Below are 25763 nucleotides of genomic sequence, written 5' to 3'. Positions count from 1 at the left end.
AGGTTCACTCTTACCTGGAGTGGTAGTACTTCTGAGGGTTCCAACTATGGGTTAAATAGAAACCAACTTGAAAAAAAACCCCCAAAAAAACAAATATATTCTATTAGAAAATTTTTCTTCAAAATCACTGGATTCAGCATTAAATGACCTGAAATGGGTTGATATGTTGGAAAACAAAAACAACCAACCAGAAAGGATACAAAGAGATACATTTATCTTCAAAGATTTTTTGGGTGCTATGATAGGGAATACTGGAAGGGTGTAGTGAGTTCAATCTTGGCTAAGGCTGCAAGATGATGATTATGATAAATATATATATTAGGGACATACTGATTAGCAAATTGGCCAATTACTGATTAATCGACCAATTAATAGGTTTTCTAATGCCGATTTATCGGTAAATATTGTTGTCATAAATGATACTAATAAAATTATATTGTAAACAAAGACAAGTTAACACCCTTTCTTTGCTTGCCAGTGAAAATTTATAAAAGCAACATGCATCGTCTACACCATATTATTAAAATCAGGCATGACATGCTGTTAACATGTAGACTTTTACAACTGCACTGAATTTGAAGCAAAGGATTTGGAAAATTTCCCCCTTTTCTTTTCCTATCAAATTAACATCATTTTTTACTTTAAAATCATTTGTCAAATAAAATTATTAATTCATCTTTCAGTTTTCATGTAAATTGCGGCAATTTGCAAACTGAAAATAAAGCATTCTTCATCAATCATACTCTTGTTGCACATTTTCAGACTCTTACTACCATTGCATATATATTTTTATTTTTCTGGTTTAGATAATGTATATTTTATTGAGATAAATTACTAACTAGATATCAAACATAACTAATTTAAATGCATAAAAAATTAACTAAATATTAACAACCTTCAACCATTATGGCAATCAGTTTCTGCTGGAAGTCTTTTGATGTCAATCCCAAGAATAAGAATACAGCTGCTTGAAAGTTATATCAAACCATCACATCAAAGAGTGAAAAATCAGTAAAAACTTTTCCAATGACTAATACGTTAAACCATCTTAGAAATGTTCATTCACAAGAAGCAAAAGTTGCAGATAAGGAAAGGAAACAATGAATATTCAAGGAACAAGTGGCAGCAACTATGAGCCTCCAGTGAAACACCAAACTACTATAGAATCGATACTGGCCAAAAAGAAAATTTGGGATATTATTGAACAGAGGTCACAAGAGATCCATTATAAGTGAAATGATTGCTGTTGATATTAAATCATATTCTGTAACATCTGATATTGGATTTAATTGGTTTATTGCAAAACTTTGTTTACAGCATTCCATCAAAAAAGTACTTCACTGCAAAATAATTTTCGATATATTTACAAAAGTAAAACAAAAATTCAACTGTCTCTTGCTTAAATTAGCAGCATTTCATGGATTAGACATTTGGACAGCTACAACAGATAATGCTCCCTTTCTGTATTTGACAGTTCATTGGTTTTCAAAGGACTTTGAACAGTGGAGAGCTATGCTTAGAGTTGTCCCATCCCTGGTACATAAACAAGTAAAAAATAAATGAAGAATTGTAAAATGTTCTGGATGAGTATAAAATCTTCAATAAAGTTTTCTTAGTTTTGCAGGATTCAGGAACAAATATAGTTGCTGATGTCAGGAAATGTGATTTAGAATAACTATCATACATTGTAACACAGGCTGTGAAGATAACTATAACATCTAACGAAAATAGTCTCTCACTTCAATTGGTTTCTATTAGCAAATTAATTGAAATACAAGATCCGCTTAATTTGAACAAATTCATTTAAGATGTGACCACATGATGGAATTCAACATATTATACGCTGAAAATAATTTTAAAACAATGAAAAGCTCTTGTAATATGAGCTGTTGATAAAATTCCTACCTTAAGAACTTACCAACGGGGACTTGTATGAAATAATATCCAGTTCCTGAGTTAAAGAAATCACCAAAGAAGCAATTCATAGAACATTAACCATATCAATGATAATACCTACAAATTTATTTCTTTGGTTATTTTTGTCAAAAGCTGTTCAATCTAATTCTAATATTTCTGACTTCAGTGGAATCCTTACCACAGTTGAACAATTGAATGAATCAATGGAAACCAGATTTTCATCCTATCTAAATGATAAAAAACTTGTGTGTCTACTTTCCCAGATTCAAATTTAAGTCTCAGAAGAATGATATTAAGAATTGGATTCTACATCTACTTTCTACTGATGATAATGAAGCAGAATCAACAAGGTTCACTTTTTTAAGCTCTGTTGAGGGTCAAGAAGATTTAAGTAAAAGTAAACTGTATCTCTGGCAAGCCTATTTGATGAATTAGCTTCAAATAAGTCTACAGTAACAAATCAAAACTTAGAACAGGTAGAAGCCAAGTTAAACCTGGAGAGTGCAACTATAACAGAAATACAAGAATCACAATCTAAACTCAAAAGGAATAGTTAAGTGCACAAAAGAACTTGACTATTACATATCTTTACAACTATTCGCAAGAGGTGATGATCCATTTCAGTGGTGGAAGAAAACCTTACCACTGTTGAGTAAACTGGCTTCAAAATATTTAAGCACACCACCTTCATCCGTGGAAAGTGACAGGTGGTAATGTGTATGAATCTATGAGGGACAGGCTATGTTCTGAGAATAGAGAAATGTTTCTAGATTACAACTTAAAAGTATTCAACTTTAAATACTGAGAGCAGGGAAGACGGACAGCTGGAATAGAAGAGGAAGTAGAGCAGCAGCAGGTGCAGAACATCAGCTGATAGTTATTCACTTAAAGAATTACAATTTGTACTTTGTAGTTGGTTTGTAATTTGTTTTCTGCTTATCTAATCATTTAAGAATTGGAAATTGTATTTTGCATTTTGTAATTTTAGTTAATAAGAGCAAAAAGCCATAATAGTAGCCAGTTAAGTTAAATTAGCAGTTACTATTTTAATATGTCAAAGTTATCTGATGAGTCACTTAGCAGGGATGAAATGATTTAAATTTAATAAGAAAGAGAAAAGTAAATAAGCATCCAATTAGCCGATTAAAATGGCTGATTAGGCCGATTACTCATTACCTGTACACCCCTAATATATATATATATATATATATACACACACACACACACACACACACACACACATCATACATTATCTTTCTTTCTTTGTTTTTTTTTTTATATACAATTTTATAAGTTTCAAATCTCAGCGACTAATGATCAGAATTTAACAAATGATGGCCCAATAGAAAGGTAATGATCTGAATTGTGTAGGGGGATATGTGACATTTATCCTTAATGTCACACATTAAGGGGATCATCTATCATCCAGAGCCTATTTTTAGAACTTTTTTACAGCTGCAAAATGTTTCAATCAGTCGTGTGTGTGTGTGTGTGTATATATATATATATATATATATATATATATATATATATATATATACACACACACACACACACAGAGTCTTAAAATTTAAAAAACTATACATTATAGTATTTGTTAGATGTATCTGGGTTTCACAGATTTGGTCATGCCAAATCTGGAATACAAACCAGCTGGTAGAAGCAGATCAACTCAAAGGTTCTGAAGAATTGATCTGCTATCAACTGCTTTCTATCCCAGATGACCAGATAGATGAAATCTGGGTACACTCAACAGTTTATATAGCCCTACTTTTTAATGAGCACTTTTGAAAAAAAATTAGTTCTAAGTTTATCCTAACTTAATTATTTGAATGAATATATGTCTATATACCCCCAGCATTTGGGAATATTTAAACAAAGATTTTAAGCACATATCCAGGACTATTGTTGAAATGAAAACACTGATTTTTTTTAAAAATTGTTTTTTAAAGCTTCATCCTTTGTAGTTTTGAAAATATTTATAAAAAAAGTTTCAAAATATGAATTTTCTAGTGCTTCTTATCATATAATCTTACAAACTAATTTCTAAAGAAAATTATGAAAGTTATAAATTTAGTTTTGAATGTCAGTTGCCATCATTTACTAATACACAACTTTTTCTGCATGGGTGAATTTGATGTTCAAAATATGTCAAGCACACACACTTATTTTTTATCTTCAAATTTTTACTCATATAAAACTTTTAAAATTTTTTTTTAATATCTTTGAATTATCTTTGAACGAATTTGTCAGTTGTTAAATGGGTATCATGAGAGTACACTATCCTTAACTGCAACTCACCTAGGCTGCATTAATGTGCATTCAAAGCACCAGTAGTTGGACATACCTAGTTATAATAATCAACACATTGAATGCAGTAGAATACAACAAACAATGCAAAAAAAAAAAACAACAAAAAAACAAAACAAATTGCTTTCATTAAAAAAAAAAAAAAAGTTTAAAATTGCATTGTTTTTACAGTTGTAGAATTGTCTGTTATGCCATAGAATGGTTTAATATATTACAAAAATGTTTTAATTATTGATGTTTTTTAAATATTATTTCAAAGGATCTTGATTGGCTTGTTATAAAGTAGAAAATCCCCAGAGGCTAGAACTTTGAACATTTTACTAATATCAGCTTTGTGTATGAAGCATGTTTTGCTATAAATAGGCATGCTTGCATTTTGGTCTTCATGGAATGTAGCATCTTTGTATTTTTTGTTGATGGTATGGCTTTATCTTTTTTCTTTTGTTCATTTTTCCCTTTTTATCTTTTTTTTAATCCTTTCTTTCTTTTATCTTTCTTTTTTTCCTCTTTTCCTCCCCCCACCTCTTTCTAACTTTTCCTATTTCTCTTTATTTTTTCTTTATTTTTTCTTTATCTTTTGTTTTTCTCTTTCCTTCTCTTTCCTTCTCTTTTCTTTCTTCCACATCTTCCTTCTTGTCCATATATTTCTTTCTGAAAGAAAAAAAAACAAAAACAAAAATATTCATGAAATTCTTTCATGTCTCATGATCCGAATCAAGATTGTAAAGTATTTTTCTTCTCATTCACTTTTTTCTTATCTGCTTGTGAATGCTTAAAACATAATCACAGCACTAAATTTTTTAAATTCTTTTTTATTAAACTGTATTTTTCATAACATGCATTTTTAATCTTTTGTTCGATTTAAAACTTTTCAAATTTATTTGGAAATTAAATTTGTTAATCTCTTGAGAAAATAATGGAAATTACATCTTTTTTCTTTCTCCTCTTTTCACTTTTTCTTCTTTTTTTTGCCTTCCCTTCTTTCTGTCTCTGTCTCCTCTACGTTCTGTCTTTCACCTTTTTTTTTTAATACCCAATTATGTATTTCTACTATTTGATAAAATTTGTCTTCAAAAAATATGCATAAATTTGTCAGTTTGCTTATTCATCTTACAGGTCAATATGAAAAAGCCATGGAATCATGAAATTTTTCATCCTTTCTGAAATCCAACCATATTTGGTAACAATAAACATCAGTCTATGCCTAACTTGGCCATCGAGTTCTAATCATCAATATCCAACCGTCTTTGTTGTATTGCAATTCAACGATAAGCACATGTGGATAGAACATGCCAAATTGTCAATAATTCTCATACATTTCTCGTGTGACACAGTTCTGGTGTAGGCAATGATGGCCCTCTTCAGTTCAGATATAGCCTGGAGATTGTTTTGATAGACATTATTTTTTAGATAATGTCATCGATAAAAATATTGAGAGTGAAGAAGGGTTAAAGTCGAGTGAGTGCAATGCCCATGCAGGAATCACATCTCTCACCAAAGTGTCCCTACATATTAATGAACAGATATAAAACAAATACTGTTGAACATGCATGACTAAAACTTGCTGGACAAATGAGGATGAAGTTTATTTGTACCAAATATGGTTGGGTTGTTAAAATTCACAAATGTTTCTAAAATCCAACCATATTCGTGCATTCTCATCTTTGAAATTTATATATATATATATATATATATATATATATATATATATATATATATATATATATATATATATACTTCAGAATAATGTAATGCAATAAATCTACTGGTACGCTAATGAGAATTTTGATAATTTTGATGATTCATTGAGCAATCTGGTATATATATATATATATATATATATATATTCACATTACATTTCCAGTTTTAAGCATTGGTGACTGGACAGCTGAAAATAATCCGACTCAAAAGAACTTGCTATCGCTTTGCAAAGTTCACTATCTGAAATACTATAAACATTAATTTACAATAATAAAAAACTTATAACTTTGTAAGCATGAAACAAAATCTTTCTCATTTAATAATATAGATAAACATTATTTTGATAATTTCAATACAAATTTATCTTTTTAAATTTAACTGTAATAAAATAGAAGAAATCAATTTGCCTTTTTACTTGTAATTTAAGATTAGATTGCAATCAAGTCAAGCCTTGTAAATAAAAGATTTGCCAAGAAATAAAACAATATTACAAAACAAAACTATTTGTGAGTAAAATAAAAAGTTGTTTTTTTGTTTTTTTTTATGAGGAAGTCACCAATTATCAAAACCCAAAGGCCACTCGAGGTTAAAGAGTATGCGATGGTCATCGGAACAATGGGATAGTAATCATTAATGGTGGAAATTAGGTATAATTTGATTATTTAAGGGAACGGCTCATCAAAAATTTGTTTATGTTGAACTTGAAGACAACCATGTTATAGCCAGCTGGAAAGCAGACCATGAGAACAGAGTTCAACAGGTGGGCAGTTCTAAGAAAGAACATGTGTTCATGGAATCCGTGTTTAGATTTAGGCACAGAAAGAGAGTGGGGGAAATTGTTGATAGTGGTTGTAGCTAGACAAATGTTTTTTGTGAAAGTTTGACAAGGGGGACCATAGATTGAAGTTCAGACAAGCACATGCGATGAAAATAACCATAGAATAGAGAAGAGCTTACACCATCTCTTCTGGGGAAAAGAGGTTGCAGGCGTTTATGAACTCGTCTTTCCCCGATCAAATAAAAATCTAATCAAGGAATGGGGGAGGGTTCTGTGTCATCACTCATTTTAAATGACTCTCGTACTAGTATCGATACTTAATCGTGCTTGCATGTAACAAGATTCATTAATCCTGTGAGATATAAATGTTAGCACATCAGCTGCAGATCTAGCAGAATAGAATCCATATTGCATGTCATTGAATAGGTTATTTATGCTGAGGTGGTTGGCCACTTCTCTAGTTATCACAGATTCTAGCAACTTACTCATGATGCACAGGAGACTGATTGGCCTTTACTTAGAGGGAAATGATTGATCTCTAGGGCAGACTGATGAAGTTTTCTAAGGTTTTGAGAAGCAGTTCTCCATAAGGCAACATTTAAACAGCTTTATAAATATGGGAGCTAGTTCCAGTTGAAGTTTTTGGAGCATTATGATTGGAATGCCATCAGGACTGGTTGCTTTACTGGAATCAAAGTTTTTGATTAGCTTCAAAATACTCAATTAAACAAAAATAATAGCAAATACTTGTTAATTAATAAAATGCCACTTTTCAAAAGCAATATGAAAATTAGTTAGCCTTGAGACTTATCATATAAGAAATATATATAAAAAAAAAGATGGCTGTGTTTATTGTGTAAAGTTTAATTATTTTGAAATAAGTTGATCGTTTGTGAGATTTGGAACTAACTTCCAAATTTATGCGTTTAGAAAACGTGAGTGCAATGGACCGACAGTCTCTTATAGATATGCGAGGACGCAGTTAAAAATCCGACTCTATATCATAATGGTAGCGATTCAGCTGAAAAAACAAACAAAAAATAAATGTTTAATAAATAAAATTTTAAGAGAAGAGGAAATGTAACAGTGAGTGAATACGACACTCACAGGCTTGAATTCTCCAGATTTTTATCCATAGGAATACCGCAAGAATAATGCATACGAAAACGATTTTTTTTATTAACAAAAAAGTCACCACTTATCAAGGCCCGGAAGACATTCAAGGATAATGGTTAATGAGTGTACAGTAATCAATGGGACAATGACATAGTAATCATTAGTAGTGGAAATTTGGTAAATTGGATTGATTAAGAACTTGTTTACCTTGGACTTGAAGACAACCATATTATAGTCAGCTGGAAAGCAGGAAAATGGAAGAGTTCCGTAGGCATGCAGTTCTAAGAAAGAAGCTTTGTTCATGGAATCTACATTTAGATTTAGGCACAGATAGTGCGGGAAATTGTTGATAGTGGTTGTAGCTAGATGAGTGTTTTTTTTCATGAAAGTTTGACAAGGAGGACGATAGATTAAAGCTCAGAAGTGCTTGCCATGAAAATAACCATGGGCAGAGATCAGCTTACACCATCTCTTCTGTGAAGAGGTTGCAGGGAAGAAAAAATTGCATCACCTACTACTACGGTTAATAGAACAAGCCATTTCAACAATGGTCGAGACTCTGGTGACTTTGGTGCCGACTGCCGAGGGGCAAACTCTCAGTTTAGCTAGGGACAAAACAATGTGGATGGAAACTATAGAAGGTTTCTTCCACTAGGAGTGATAAAAAATGAATTATAGTGAATAAAAAAAAGAATAGTCTCTGAAATCAAAACTTTGGTATCTAGATTTATAAATATGTACAGACACATGACAGAATTAGACATTTTCAGTTATATTATAATCTGTTAATAATTATATTATAATCTGTTTATAATTATATTATAATCTGTTAAGGCAATTACATGTTTGTATGTTATCATCAGTGACCTCTTCTTTTGAAAGACAGGATCACTTAATTGGCAGAGATTTATTTATTTAAACGATTTAACTGACATTGTCTCTCTTTTTTCTTCTTCTGTAAAAATAATTGCCAATTTTTGTTTAATATTAACTTTCTGAGTATTTTAATATATAAAAAATATATTTTACAACTATTGTTCCGTCTCATGAAGAACACATGCTCCGTTGTTTAGAGTTTGTATAAAGTCTTTCAATGGAAAGTATAAACACTTCTCCAAAATCAAAACTCTGAAGACAGTTTATTGTTAAATCAACAGGTTTATTGAAATTGAAGAAGGTAAAAACTGAAGACGGAAAGAAAGAAATACAATTAGGATGGAAGGGAATGCAATAAATGCTTAAAAATATGGAAGAATTGAATAAGTTCAGAAAACAAAATATCAATGAAATAGAAAAGTAAGAACAGAAAATCAAAGTCTCGATGATGAAACGGAAGAAAGGAAAACTTACAGTGGAGGTCTGACGTCAAGGCACTAGCAGCTAAGACCTCGTGGTGGTCATCTAATATATATAAAAGCGAAAATGTATGTGTGTATGTATGTTCGCTTTTTGTGTATGTCCAAAAAATACTTTTTTCAGAGAAGTGCTCAGTGGGCTCACCACTTCTTAAAACTTTTTATATCACATATAAATCATATCTCCGAGTTAACAACGGATCTCGCCTATTTAATTTGCTCGACTTTGGGAAGATAAATATTCAACATTTGTCGCTCGCCGCATGTGGATTAGGCTTTTTTCTATAATAAAAGCGACACTAATTCTGGCGGTATTTTTCCGGTCGCCATCGCCAGAAATGTCCGAAAGCAATCAGCTTTGATCAATGTGGAAATATTTTCCTTATATCAGACAAGGGGAGCTGGCCCCCCCCTCCCAACATCTTGGGAAAATAAAAATAAAAACCTCGCAGTCAAAGTTGACCTCATTGATGACATTAAAACGTGCACCTGCAAATTCTAAGTAATTAAATAAATTAAAACGTGTTTCCGTTAGTATGTTGCGGTGGCCTAGTGGTTAACAACGCATGTTTTTATTTTTTTTTCACACTTTAATTTCCAACTTTGCCTCAAGGGTTCGGGTTCGGGTTCGATCCTCATACTCACCTACCAAAACTTTTACCCCCCTCCCCCGTTTTGATTTACCTCCAAACACCCGGGCAATGCCGGTCCCCCCCCCCCGCTAGTCCCATAGAAAGGGGAAAAAGAAAACACTGGTGTTAACACAAGTTGTCGCCTCTAAAGAAAGAGGGGCAATAAAAAGGACTGCAAGTTACAGCAATTATTTTTAAATGACTCTTAAGTTTAACCTTTCATTGTATGGCATGATGTCATATAAGTAGAATTATCAAAATAAATTGTAAAATTTGACTAATTTGCAAATTATGATGGTGGCCATCTTCAATTTATGAGGTTGATCATCCACTCACAGAAAATTGTGATTTTTTCCATGTATATATTTGTCAATTTATCCCCTTTCTCTACATTTGGCCCTTCCTCTTTCATGGGCTCCCCTTGTTTTTTCCTCCCTAGTCTTATTAGAAATGGTTAACTTATCAGGATTTTTCACCAGCTGCACTAAACCTTATATAAATGTATTATTTCAAACTAGCATGGGTGCCCGGCGTTGCCCGGGTGTTTGGAGGTGTATGCTGAGCAAAAAAAAGGGGGTAATTTTTTAAACTTTGACCCCTATTATGAACCCTGAAAATTTATTGTTTTGGGCTCAAATCAAGTTATTAAGTTAGATCCATGTCCACGGAAGCTATATCTAAAATTTCAAGTGTGTAGACCCAAAATTGTCGGAGAAGTTTGGTAGAGTTCTCAAAGCTCAAATCGTTGAACTTTGACCCCTTAATTGCCAAATTTCTGGCTAAAAACCGATCACATAGATTTTTCCAAATCTCAGTACCCTGTATATCAAATTTCGAGTCTGTAGACTAAAAATTGACAGAGTTATTTCGTAGGGAAATGTACACAGACACACACACACACACACACACACACACACACACACACACACACACACACACATACACACACACTTTCACTTTTATAGATATATAGATTTAAAATTTGAGTCTGACAGAATGACAAAATTATATTGCAAACCGATATATTAAACAAACGAACTTCAAAGAGACAAATGAACACATAAGTAAAAACAATTTGTATTAGAAAACATTTATTATTCCACGTCTTTTTTTACAGACCTGACGACTGAGGTTCGCTCTTAATAAAAAATGTTTTTTATAGTCTTAATTTTGACTTCCTTTTTCATAAAAAGCTAAAATAAAATCCAGAAAGAAAAGAAATTTAATTTTATTTTTTCATTAATTTCTTTCTGTGCAAAGCAATTCTTTCAAACTTACTCTGTTTCCAAAATGTTTTTATTTTATTCCCCTCCCCCTTCATTCATTTTCCTCCGCATCCTGGCAAGTATTAAAATAAACCATTCATAATATTTATTTATGGATTTATTTACTTATCATTTCTTTTGTATCGGTAAATGAATGCCATTTATAAAAAAACTGTAAAAGTCACGTTAAAGGTGATTAAGTTGGACAGTAAGTAAAAATTTACCCTTTTTACTTTTATACGATTTCTGATCACTTTGAAAAAGGTGTGTGTGTGTGTTTTAAAAATGTTTTTTAACTGCTATAATCTCATTTATATATATATATATATATATATATATATAAATATATATATATATATATATAATACTATTAAAAACCCGCCGAATATATGTCAACCTATGTCACGGTAACATATATTGAGCGAGTTTTTAACAGTATTTTAACAGGGCACATCGTAAAAACTGACCCATTAATTTTCCTGTAGTAAAAACTATATAGTTTTTAAACTTTTAAAACTGTACATTATAAAAAGAAAACTGTTCGAGTGATTTTTTTTTTTTTACATGGGTGTCACCACTTATCAAGGCCCAGAGGCCACTCAAGGATAAGGGTTAATAGGTATACATTAGTCATTGTGATTTTAGCATAGTAAACAGTGGGAATTTTGTAACTTGGATTACTTGAAAAAGAAAACTGTTCGAATGATTGAAAATGAAAACAAAATAACAATGTAAATATATTGATAAGAAAAAAACAAAAACAAACGAAGTTTCTGTTTCAGGAACCCGAGTTTAATTTTATGTCGTAATCATTCAACTCGTTAGCGGTTTTATTCAGCGATTAGGGATAACCATACGACATATCTAAATACCAAAGCGATTTTTTTTAAATTTTTTTTTTTTTTATTAAAACTAAACCTGTTTAGTTTTAATGAACCAATTTTTTTAAAGCCAACACTTTAGTTATTTTGAGAGCATGCAGTGCAACTGCACCCGAAAGGTTTATTAGGAAACTCCAAATCCTTTTATGACTAAAAAAAAAAAGGGCTTTTTATCGGCTTAAATGATAAACTAATGTTAAATATTAGTATTTAATATAATGAGATATCAATCTACACAATTTGCCATCGATTCTGAAATAAAATGAAATCCTGACATTGTGATCATTTTTGCAGGTGTTATGTGCCAAATATTGAAATAAGAATGTTTAAATTCAATTATTGTAATTTAAGTCTTTAATTTTAAAGTCGATTTTATTTATAAAATATCTTTTTAGAAATCAATCTCAAAAACAATCTGAACAATAAATCTCTTTTGTTATGGCTAAGTTTTTGTCAAGGGTAGAAATTATAATAGACAAGTATTCATCCATGATGACATTTTACCGATTTCCTGGTTTACAGGTATTCTTGCTAAATTTCTTCGAAAGAATTGACATAAACAATACTTCAACTAAATACGTATATTTCATGCAATAATGACTTTTGTTTCTGACTTTTCTTAAACTAAACATAAAACATCGGTTAGGGTTAGTTTAACATTCTGTAAAAGTACCTTCCGTTTTTTTTTTTTTTTTTTTTTTTGTACTTCTGCAGAGAAGGTAAAAAACCGATAAAAACTGGATATATTTTTCGTGTTTTTATTCAATTTAACATGTTTATTCAGCTCGAAAAGAATACAGTGTTTACCGATGTGTTGGAAAATTCAAGATGGCGTCTCACACATTCTTTAACACCGTAAGTTTGGGAAAAGGTGTTATAAATAAAAAACTATACAAAATACTATTAAAAACCCGCCGAATATATGTCAACCTATGTCACGGTAACATATATTGAGCGAGTTTTTAACAGTATTTTAACCGGTTTTTTATTTATTACACCTTTTTCCAAACTTACCGTGTTAAAGAGAGAATCGGCCGCCATCTTGAATTTTCCAATACATCGGTAAACACTGTATGCTTTTCGAGCTGAATAAACATGTTAAATTGAATAAAAACACGAAAAATTTGCCTTTGATAACATTTATTTGTTATATATTTGTTTTTTGGCAACTTATTCGAATCTATGTGTACAGTAATACAAACCCGAAATGAATTTAAGACCACGAGTGAAATGAGAAAAAGAAGTCAGCGGGTTTGGTTGCCATAACAACGTGACGGTAGTGAACGTGTGTGTGTGCGTGTGTGCGCGTATTTCGTGTAGTTTAGTTTCGTATAATAGTTTCGTATTTTTTTAATTTGTAAATAACAAGTTATTAAAAAATTAAACCCTTCCAAGATGGACAATAAATAAAGCCATAATATTTTATGGTAAAGGTAAGAGCGTAGAAACGATTGTTTTTTAGGAGATGTGATTATTGGATTAACCAATCAGAAATCGTCTGTGGCACACACATCTCTGTTTTTATAGATATAAATATATAGGTCGAGGTAATTAGTTAAAGAGATTTAATATAATGTGATATATAGATAGATAGATTAAATGTTAAATAGATTTTGTAAATAGTACAGTTGAAATGATTAGAATATTTCCAATATGTAATAAGGTCGAGGTAATTAGTTAAAGAGATTTAATATAATGTGATATGCAAATGAGCATAAGTCATTCGATATGGGGGTGGTTTGTAGAATAGTATATAAAGAAATTAGGCAAAGATTCTTATGTCTCCTATAACAGAAACATCCTAAAATGGGTTCTAATGTTTCTCTACCAGGAGAGATCTACCCTCTTACCTCCTTTATATTTCGTTGATGATGGAGAGCTGTACACACAGACAGAAACACACGAACCCTATTACTTTATAAAAATATAGATAGATATAGATGATCTATCATTAACAGTAAATTCTGCAGATGCGTGGAATTTCTGTGGGTCTCGCTAGTTAAGACTGTTCTCAGTGGTTCCTGATCGACCTGAATATCAATGGAATAATCATTCGTTTAATAATGGAAAGTGGAATCCCAAGATTTGTAGCAATTGATGATCGCATTTCAGGCTATGTAGTAATTAGTTTAAAAACCTGATGGACATGTAAAATGGACATTACACCAAAATGTAACGATAGACATCCTGTAACTTAAAATGGCTAACTTGTCTTATTAAATCGAACTTAAGAATTCGAAAGTGGTCGATATTGAATTATCTTACCTAGACGTCACTATTTTGAATTCACCACAGCAAGCTGACATCAATAGACTGCCTCTCATACACCAAACAGTCATAGTTTAACAAAAAAAAAAAAAAAAGAAAGAAAAAGTCGTATAAAGTCTTTTCAGGTAAAATTTTATTTTTTTTACTTTCTTTCCACCCCAACACTTACCTTTAAAATGACAATTTTCGTAGATTTTCGGGTATGCTGAAAACTAATATCACGTTCAAAATTGGGTCAGACAAGTAGTTTTCTGGATATTTAGACATTTATTATCCGATTTAATCCATTATGATTTTACTGGAGGAGGCTATGTTTTTTTCCCAACTGACCAAGGACTACTGAGCATGTGTGTTTCAAAACACCCCCCCCTCCCTGTGTTAAGAATGGTGAACGCCATTGACATTTATTAATTGGGAAAAAATGTTTTAATATCAGAAAACTACTTGTCTGCGCAAAATGTAAATGCAATATTTGTTTTCAGCACACTCGAAACCTTTAAAAGTTGTCATCTTAAACGTGAGTGTTCAGGTGGAAAGAAAGTAAAAATTTACTGTAAAATTTATTAAAATTCAATGAAATAATTTTTTTGGTACTCGTGAAGATAGTCGACAGATTGATTTTTTTTTTTTTTTTTTATTATTATTATGTCCTTTTAAGCAAAAACAATATTATTGACTTAATTGTCATGTCGAAAAATGTCGATTAGAAAGTTTTTTTTATAGTTAAAGCAATTTTTACGAAAAATTAGATAAACATGTGCAGGGGACATAACTCGGGATGCATTACATCTTAAAGCGACTAACATGTTAGCTTATAACGATAGACGCTTAATCCCATCTTGGCTTTTTGGCCAAGATCAAAGTACGGTTAAAAAAAAATGTTTTAAACGATTGGGTGCTAAGTCGGACGCCCCCCCCCCCACACGGTAAGGTGAATGCAGTATTATGGTGGAAGAAGATACTAGCTAAGAGAAACTTTTGTTTAGTTTTGGCACTCCAAAGGATGATCAATGAGTAACGACCCCCCCCCCCATTTGTGTTGGCCTTGTGCCTAAGTTTTTTGTTCATGTAAATTTTTGCCTGAATAAAGGATTTAATATCTCAAAGTGTAGTATCTGTCCTTCAGATGCTGCACTTCAATCTCTTTTTCTTTGTTCTCTCTCAGTGAAGGAGAAATCTTTCACAACTGAGACAATTCTTAATTTTTGTTTCTTTTTATCCGCGTTCAAAAAACGACCCTAGTGTCTCTCCTGTGGGGCGGCATTGTAAATAGGAATGATAGACTTTTTTTTTTGTACTAAAAACACAATAGCAGTTTTATTCGATGAATTTTCATAATTTTTGGATACGTTATTATTTTCGACATAGCAAGTAATATTATTTTTGCTTAAAAAGACATAAAAAATCGATCTGGTAAATATCCAGATCTGCTACTACAGAACACCGACCACTCTAATTTGTTTTTTTTTTTTTTATAGGTAATTGAGGTCGCTGACAACAAATCTGATAGTCAAACGGGGGGCAAATTTACCGTTTGCATGGTATTAACCCCTGAACCCACAGAATAACTTTCCACCATTTTGCAGCTTCCGTTTACGCTACGTGCGTGTGCTGCAGCATGAACAACGGCTTGCTTCACCTAGCAAACTGCCTTCTCACATGGCGTACCAATCAAAAAATTACGGACTGACAATTTTTTTAATGACTTACAGTTAAAGAAAAGTACAACAAATTGGGGGACTTTTTTTTTTTTTTTTTTTTTTGTCTCACGTAGTTTTTAATGTGGTTTACAAAAACATAAGCACCAAACATCTTTATGTTTTTCATTCTTTTTTTGTGGGAGGGGGATTCAATTATAGAACTTATGTGGCTTAATAGGTGCTTTTGCAGTTTAGTTAAACGTTTTTCCATAAGTAACGCACCGACATTTACCAATTAGAACACCATTTAACATTTTCCGAAGATTTTACTGTTTAAATTGGGAGCGCGAGGGGGGGAGCGGATATGATGTTGGGGCGCGTGCGTTACTTTTTGAAAATTTGAAAATTCTATGTTCCAGGTTAAAAAAAAAAACCCAGATAAATTCCCCCCCCCCCCCCACTCCAACTTGAAGTGCTTTCCTTTTCTTGTTTTATTTCTTTTTCAGTTAATTTTAAATTTTCCACAAAAGTGCTATAATGTATTTTTGAAAATTAGAAAAATCTATGTCCTGGAAAAAAAAATCCCCTCCCCCAACGTAGTTTGCTTGGTGAAGCTGTCGTTTATGCTACAGCGTGCATGCGCGTAGCGTAAACGGAAACTGCAAAATGGTGGAAAGTAGTTCGTGGGTTCAGGAGTAAATACCATGCAAACGGTAAATTTGCCCCAAGTTTGACTATCAGATTGGTTGTCAGCGATCTCAATTACTTATAGAAAAACAAATTAGAGTGGTCGGTGTTCTGTAGTAGCGGATCTGGATATTTACCATCGATCTTTCTGCAAAAGCACCAAATTTTTTTTGAATTATTTTTCCCATTCCGAATTCGTGAGACACGAGCAGTGGACTGCTTCTCTTGTAGCGAATGGTAATAAACAAAAAATAAATTTTTAAAATCGAATTCATGGGTTTGATGGTTTTCGAAAATTCTATTTGTACTTGATATTTAATTTTCATTCAAGATGAAATCACTGTCGACTCTATCTTAACAAGCATTTGTACTTGTTATAATAACAGATTTATAAAGAAGCACTGATGAATTGGAATAAAAATTAAAGTTGCCGCAATATATAAGAATTTCTTCAGCAGTCGCATAGAAGAGACAAAGTGTAGCAAGCACCAACACTTTCTTCTAAGTAAAAGGCCAAGACGTTTCAAATAACCCATATACATGCTACAAAACAATTAAATCAAATATATATATTTAAGTAGGGGAGATAACTCGAAAATTAACTGAACGTAGTTATCTCCCTTTCAGTAGGGGTTCTTGTTTTGTTTCAATGTTCTATCAAATGACAATTTTCTCCTTTTTGGTAAAATTTTCTATTTTGTAAAGAAATCTGGTTGACACTGTGAATGTAATATAAGTTAAGTATGTGCATATGATTACATGTTTGCATGTAATAATATACTTCCACAATGATTAAATGATTATTGAGATTTGGAAAACATCTTCTAGGCATAAGAGTAGGTAATGTGGGTTATATTTGGTTTAATTTAGTTTTTGTAAAAATGTGGTAAAAAGCCGTTTGTGAAAATTTAGGTGTTTCTGATTTTTGTGAAATTTTAACTATGACCTGAATTAATAAACATCTCCAAAATTTCATTTAAAAAAATAATCTTTTTAAAATTTTTACTTTAAAATAGTGTTAGGGGGGCATAATAATCAGTACAATCTTTCACTTCAAAATTCAAATATTTCAGATTTGCATTGAATTTGGTCCATGGTCGTTAGAAACCAAATAAGCAAAATTCTTTGAATTCCAATTTCTTAATATCCTATGAGTTTTAGCTTAAAATTTTTGACATTTTGTAGATTTAAAATTATAAAATGAACTTTGATCAAAGCATTACCATACTATTCCTGAATTAAAGAGGACCATCACAGTCTAAATATCAAGAGAATTGTATCAGTTATTGACAATTTTGCATATCATATCAAGGTGTGCTTATTATTGCAGGACGATGAAACAGAACTGTTGGACATTCATAGCTGAAGTTTGGTGGACAGGTCAGACTAAAGTTTATTTGCACCACATGTGGTTAGGGTTGTAGGTAGGAGTATGAATTAAGAAATCTATGGAATCATCGTGCATATTGAAATTTGGTCTAAAGTGTCTAATGTGTGTATCTATTATTTACCTGTGGATGGGCATACTAACTATTGCTTATATATTATTTAGATCTCCAATTTGATTTTTTTCTTCTGTTCTTTTTAACAGGAACTGAAATTGATGCCTGTGATAAATATGGAAATACTCCGTTGCATATTGCGGCCAGGTATGGACATGAATTGATGATCAATACGCTGTTAAGCAATCATGCTAATGCTTACATGTGAGTTATGTTTTTTTTATTTCGAAACAAGGCCATTCCTATAACAGGACAGGTGATCATGCAACTTAAGTTTTTTACTGGAGCTAATGTAAATTTTCTTAGATAATCGACATGTTTAAAAACAAAGAGGAAATTTCTCTGTGAGATTGCTTGATATTTTTATGTGTTTTACATATCAAATAATATGAACCACGATAGCTGATTGATAAATTTGATAATTATTGACAAATTCCTTTAGATGAAGAGGATAATAATTACTAGCAGAACAGTAGCAAAAACTCACTTTAAAGCAAACAACAGAAGATATAATGTTTCAGCTTACCTTCTAGGCTTGTTTATAATGATGTTTTTCACTTGTGAAGTAATCCATTTCGGCTTACAGTTAATGTCAGTTGTCAAGAGAAAACGGGTCATTTCAGGGCCTTCCTCTTCCTGGATTTTTTTTTTTTCTGTAGACTTGTATAGAATGGTGTTTATCGTTTTTTTTTTTTTTTCTTGTTGTATTTCATTTCATTTCTTAGTTTATTCACTCATAGACTTGTATATAATCATGCTTTTTGCGGGTTAGTTCATATTTCATATTCCATATAATATCGGGTCATCAGGTGAGAATATGGCTTGTTCCCGTATCGGCCCCTCTCGATGATGCAAAGCCCAATTATCTGAATTACATTTGAATAAACTGCTCAATACGATAATAAAAAAATGACATTTGATAATCAAGCAGTTCCTGTTACAAGCAACAGCTTTGCGAGTGTTGATTAAATGTTCAAAGACTGCGTCTACCATATCCGTTAAGTTAAAAGAATATCAAAGAAGAAAAGAAAATAATATAAATAAAATAAATAATATGTATATTTAGAATTCAAAAAATAATTAATAATACATAGATGGTTAAATGAATGACTAAATCTACTCAGAGATAACTACACTGTAGACACTTGCTACCATTTCATGCGGTATTCTTTTTCACCCAGAGCTACATTACGTACTGTTCAGTTATCTCTGAGGCGTTTACTGGTTGCAACTCCTTTTCAGCCTTTATTCCAAGTTGGCTAAAAATTCATATAGGTTTGATTATCTGAACTGCTCAATACAATAAAAATGTTTAATAACTTAGCATTTCCTGTTATGAGCAATGACTTTGCACATGATGTGTAAATGTTTAAAGGCTGCAGCTAACATATATGTTAAGACACACCCATATCAAAAAGAATAGAAAAAAAAAAAAAGAAAATAAGTAAAAATAAATTAAAAAACATAAATCAATAAATAAAATCAATGAATAAATAAATAAATCTAATTACAGAGATAACTATATTGTGGACACCATATCATGTGGTATTTCTTTTTACCCAGAGCTACATTGCACATTGTTCAGTTATCTCTATGAAGCTGCTTATGGCTGCAATTCTTTTTTTGGCTTTTAATTCCAAGCTGACTTGAAAGTTGATATAAGGAGCCTGCAATGAAACCTCTTGCTCCGATCTCAACTGCTCGAAGGATTGTAACGTAACCTTCACGGGTCAACTCTCTTTTTAGATCTTCATGTTTCTCCATCTTGTATTGATGTTGTTTACGCAGCTTTCCTAAGATGCTGTTAATTCAATCAAGATGAGTTTTTTCCTTTCCCGAAAAGAATAGAAAAAATAAAAAAATAAATAAAATATAAATAAATAAAACAAGTAAAAATAAATTTTACAAAAATCATGAATAAATAAATAAATCTAAAGAAAAGAAAGGTAACTGAATAAACAAAGATATAAAAAAAAGTATATTTCTTGAAATAAACTACTTAAAATTTTTTGAAATTAATAATGGTGAAAAAAAAAGTTCTTAATAAAATTCAATTTTAATTTTTTACACAAACTTTCCACAAAGTTATTCAAATATAATTTATGGTATAATACATACTTTCAGCTGAAATAAATTTGATGGGTTAGGATTTCCTTTCAAAATGACATTTTATTTGATTAATGAGTAAAGTATTAGCAGCTAAAAAAAAAAGAAGATATTTAATGACTAAAAATCTTGCATCCAGTAAAAGAACCCAAATGTTAAATCTCTCAGCCTGTTAAAGGAATGACCATGTTTCAAAACAAAATGCTGCCATTTTTTTTTTTTTTTTTTACAGTAATCCCACTATTAAGAAAGTGTCTTATTATTTTAACATTTTAATTTATGGGCATAATTACTCCAATAATATTTCCCCTTTTCTTTAGTTTCTTTCTTTTTTTTTTTTTTTCCTACATTTTTCTTCTTTTTGACTATTTCTATTTTTGACTATTTCTATTTTTGACTGTTTCTATTTGTGACTGTTTCTATTTGTGACTGTTTCTATTTTTGACTGTTTCTATTTTTGACTGTTTCTATTTTTGACTGTTTCTATTTTTGACTGTTTCTATTTTTGACTGTTTCTATTTTTGACTGTTTCTATTTTTGACTGTTTCTATTTGTGACTGTTTCTATTTGTGACTGTTTCTATTTGTGACTGTTTCTATTTTTGACTGTTTCTATTTGTGACTTTTTCTATTTGTGACTTTTTCTATTTGTGACTTTTTCTATTTGTGACTGTTTCTATTTTTGACTGTTTCTATTTTTGACTGTTTCTATTTTTGACTGTTTCTATTTGTGACTGTTTCTATTTGTGACTGTTTCTATTTGTGACTGTTTCTATTTGTGACTGTTTCTATTTGTGACTGTTTCTATTTTTGACTGTTTCTATTTTTGACTGTTTCTATTTTTGACTGTTTCTATTTTTGACTGTTTCTATTTTTGACTGTTTCTATTTGTGACTGTTTCTATTTTTCGCTTTTCTTTTTTCCTCATTTTCTCATTTTTCTTCCTATTCATTTGTCCATTTTCTCCTTTTTTCCTCTTTTTCTCTTCCTCTTTTCTTTTTCTCCATTTCTTTCTTTTTTTTTTTCGATTTCTACTTTTCAGTTTCTTTTTTCTTTTATATTTTTATTTCCCGTTATTTTATTACTTTTTTCTTGTATTACTGTCTATTAATTCATCAAAATTTATTTTTAACTTCACACCTTTTATGCAAGTTGTTTCTTTTTCATCAATTTCCATGGCTATACCATAAATAAAAATAAATTTTCTTTCTTGAAAGGCCTGGTTGCAGTGGAATGTTTGCAATTCATGTTGCTTCATTAAATGGCCATGTGGACTGTGTGAAAAAACTCTACAATGCCATGTGGGACTTTGATATCAACATGCCGGATGATAGCGGACGTACATGTCTGCATGCTGCTGCCTGTAGTGGTAATGTCGACTGTGTGGAATTGCTGTTGTCATATGGGGCCAATGAGGTGGCAATGGATCATGAAGGAAGGACGGCCTTGCATTATGCGGCAGCAAACATCCACCAGCAGTGCGTCCAAGCACTTATAAATGCTGGGGTTGACATTAACCTCCAAGACAAGCAAGGATGCACAGCATTACATTTTGCATCAGCCGCAGATGCAGATGCTAAGTAAGTACGACTACAATTATCGTTAAATTGTAGGGAGGCGAGTTCTCCACTTTTTGACAGAATTCTGTAAGCTACACCCCCCCCCACACACACACACACACAATCCAGAAAATGCAGATTCCTGCTTTTCTACATTTGGGTAGAAATCTTTTTTTTAAATGATAATAATAATTTTAAAAAATCCATTTTTTTTTTTTTTTTTTTTTTTTTTTTTTTTTTTTTGAGGAATCAATTTCATTTATTTCTAGCTTTATCTTTCTTTCTCTTTTCCTAGCAATAAACATGGATGATAAAATGCTTTGGATGATTACAGATTTCAAGAGGCTTCTGCTAAAAATAATCATATTTTACAAACCAAAGCGCTTTAAGTTTTCCAAATGCCACCGTTTTGTTCGGAAATGAATATGCTTTCAAATGAATTAATAAATAATAACGTACATTATATTTTTAAAAACTTTCAGCAAATAAAGTGATAAAAATGTTAACAGCGATTTGTATACCATGTTTGTAGTTAGAATTTTTTGATGTAATTTGAAAACTAGCCAGAAGAGATGTCAATTTTAATAGTTTCGGGTGTCTGAAATATATTTGACTACTCGTTTTCCTCATCATCAAAAAATGTTAAAAAAAAAGATTTTAACATGATGAGAAAAATTTTGATAAAATTTTTCTTTGGACACCCACTTTTAAATATAACAAACTGTTTATTTATTGAAAGAATAAGTGTATATTTTTTTGTCTTGTGGTACGTAGCAATTTAAAAACATGATATCGGGGGGGGGGGTCGTTTTTAGTTTGAATGTAGACTGATGTAGTATTAGTAATAGCATCAACAGCAGCAATAGCCTGGTGTAAACAGACGTTTTTTTCTGTTATTATAGCCGAAAATGAAAACACCATTTTTTTTCGGGCATTCTAATGACAGGTGCCCGAAAAAAAAATGGTGTCTCCATTTTTGGTGATAAACTGTAGAAGTACCCAAAATAGCTCTAACTAAACATGTAAGAAATTTTTTTATAACCAGATTTTCATTTAAAAAATTAAAATTAAAAAATCGATCTGGAATAAAAATTTCCAGATCAATTTTTTTTTTTTTTTTTTAATTGAAAATCTGGTTATAAAAAAATTTCTTACATGTTTAGTTAGAGCTATTTTGGGTACTTCTACAGTTTATCACCAAAAATGGAGACACCATTTTTTTTTTTTTTTTTTTTTTTACAAGCACCTGTCATTAGAATGCCCGAAAAAAAAATGTTTTCATTTTTGACAATAAACTGTGGAAGTACCCTATTTTGTAATCAGCCATACTAATATTTAAAAACTTTGGTAGTAAATTTAAAAAAACTATTGTGTGTTAAACAACAGAGGATGTGAAATATGATTTTTTTATTTTTTTATTTTTGGTTCACGTGTATGAGCAGTACAACCCCTTATTTTTTTTTAATTTTCATCTTTTTTTATGTTTTCAGCAGATTATTATTGAATGGAAACTAATCTACTCGATTAAAAAAAAAATGCGAAATCGATATTTCAATATTTGTCGGAGGTGCTCAGTTAAGGAACAAAAACAGTAGAAAAAGACATGAAATGTAATTAAAAATAAAAATCAAATTCATTCGAAATTTTTGAATAATTTTTTTAACTTTAGCAAAAAGTATTTTGGTACTTCTACAGTTTATCGCCAAAAATTGAGATCAGAGAGAGAAATCTGTATTTTAAACTATGACCGAAGTAGGAAATAAATAACAAAAAAATTACAAAAGTGTTTTATTAAAATTGTATTTTCTTAAAGACTTTTCAATAAATGTCTTTACAATTATATTTTCATACATTTTTATACAATAAATGTTTTGGTTTCGAATGGTGCTCACTCAGTTTAAACAATTATGAATATGTCATTTCCATTTTCTGCTTTTAATAATAATAAATAAATATATATATATATATACACACACATTTCATGAAAAGCTTTCCCGTTTTCATTAATTAAATCGAAACATTTCCAATTAAACAATTACGGATATATGTTCTTTTTCACTTTCTTTATTTACTTTTGTTTTCATAGTTCTTTCCGGAAGTAATTAATATCTAGTTTTTTTTCCTATTTATTTCCTACTTCGGCTATAGTTTAAAATACTTATTTCTTCCTCTGATTTTAATGGCAGGTGCCCCCCCCCCAGCATCTCTATTTTTGGCGATAAACTGTAGAAGTACCGTTTTCTTTTGTTTGTTTTTTTTTTTATATTTAAATAGGTGGGACAAAAAATACTTCATACTTTTCCAAAGGTTTTTCTGTTTATGACATCACTTGTTTTAAATAACATTTATTTTTGTCTGTTTGTCGTACTTCTTGTAAAATTTCACAATAGATGTCAAATACTCTGTTAACAAAACAACAACAAAAAAAAAAAACTCGCTTAATCTTACATCTAACCCTAGGTACAAGTAGCAAGCCTTCTCCTAAAACCTTAGTTCTAACACTAGCGCTAAGTCCGAGTGGCATAGCTCCTCACCAAACAAAATTCCTCGGTAAGCTACATATAAGCATCAAAAAGAAAACTTTTCCTTAAAGAAAAGTGCACATGATTAATCTCCCATAAAAAAAATAAATTGGTCAACTGTCCTAAAACCACTAGAATTGTCTTGAAATGGTGAATTATATTTTACATTAAATTTATGTGAAATCAACCCCCACTCTAAATTCTAAAATTATTTTTTTGTTTCTATTAACTCTTCAACATGTTCACACATAATTTCCCTTAGCCCTATCAATAACTCAAAGTCAGAGTGGCAACCTCCCCACCTTCTCATAATTGCAAAAAGATCCTCTTAAAACCACACATAATCGCCTTTTAGAAAAAAAACCCCTCCCGGATTTATCTACCATAGAAAAAAAATGGGTTAACTGCCCTAAAACGCTGGAATGGTTCTAGATGGAAAATCATTTTACATTAAATTCCAAAATAATTTTTGTTTATCTTTCATTAAAGTTTTTCAAAGTGTTCTCACTTAATTGTCTATAAAGGTAGAATCATATTTGGAGAAGTGGTCAGATGGGAAAGAGTAACGGGGCAAAGAAATATTGCAATATATTCATTTTTAAACAGCCCTGGATTTGTATTTCAGTTTTTTCTGAATAAAATGCATTACAATTCAGCTTTGCATTCTTTAACTTCTTTTCTTTTAATGGCTACATGGCATTTTTAAGGAATTGCAGCATATGTACATTTACTGCAGATTATTTGGAAACCATTAATTTCTGGAGATTTTCAGTAGCATATTCTGGTTCCTTGCACAGAAATACACTTACATAGCAAATTTCATTGCTTAATCTTGTGTTTTAACAAAGATATAACATTTTTACTGAAAAACTAGTGTAAAACAAAATGTGACACTATGCATATGGTCTTTAAAGAAGGAAAAATATCCAAACGTGCAAGGCACAGTCATAACTTCCTCAATTTTAATTGGATTTAAAAAATTAAAAAAAGATTCTTTCTTAGCTTATTAATCTCTTTCTATGTATGCCATTATTGAAATATTTTAAGCTATTTCAATGTTTTCATGTGTATTGCTACTTTTCCCATTTATTTTATCTTTCTATATCCTCTCTTCCATTTTGTATTGTCATCCTTTTCCCCTCTTATGACAGTTCTCTCTGAAAACTGAAAATGTTCATTTTGCCATGAAAGTGAAGACTTCAAACGATCCATGAAGAGAATATGGAAGTTAGATGATTTTTTTCTTTAATCAAATTATTACTTGTTGCCCCACACAAACACACGCAAATGCACTCAATGTCTTTTTCTTCATTTTTACGTATTAGAGTTGTTTAGAGTTGAAAACTCTCAAAGCAAACTAAAAAAAATATAATCTGAGAATCTTACTTGTCATCATCTCAATTCTCATGATTAACTTTTTATCAACAGCACATCATCCACGTTGTTTTAATTGCTTTATGTGCACACACATAGGAAATGCATAGACTCCCAGATTTAAAAATTCTTGAGTTTTAATTTATTTTTT

The 25763-nt window shown here is 30.9% G+C and overlaps 1 protein-coding gene and 1 long non-coding RNA gene across 12 annotated transcripts in view; one reads left to right on the top strand and one right to left on the bottom strand.

The window, feature by feature from the left end:
* The window catches only part of LOC145263676 (uncharacterized), a 514716-nt gene that overhangs the window by 237962 nt on the left and 250991 nt on the right, over positions 1-25763 (top strand). For all 11 annotated transcript variants that reach the window (XM_080120559.1, XM_080120558.1, XM_080120561.1 and 8 more), the window contains exons 9-10: positions 18142-18256; positions 21375-21737. In XM_080120559.1, coding sequence (XP_079976685.1) covers positions 18142-18256; positions 21375-21737 — 478 coding nt within the window. The remainder of the gene's footprint in view (positions 1-18141; positions 18257-21374; positions 21738-25763) is intronic.
* On the bottom strand, positions 4650-18778 carry LOC145263678 (uncharacterized). The gene is made up of 2 exons (XR_013864588.1): positions 18579-18778; positions 4650-4878 (listed from the first exon to the last, which is right to left on the bottom strand). It is a non-coding gene; the product is annotated as an uncharacterized LOC145263678 (long non-coding RNA).

This window comes from Euprymna scolopes, chromosome 39, assembly GCF_053919585.1.
Source record: "Euprymna scolopes isolate OS-2025 chromosome 39, ASM5391958v1, whole genome shotgun sequence".
NCBI lineage: Eukaryota > Metazoa > Mollusca > Cephalopoda > Sepiida > Sepiolidae > Euprymna > Euprymna scolopes.
This window is presented reverse-complemented; position numbering and strand designations above follow the sequence as displayed.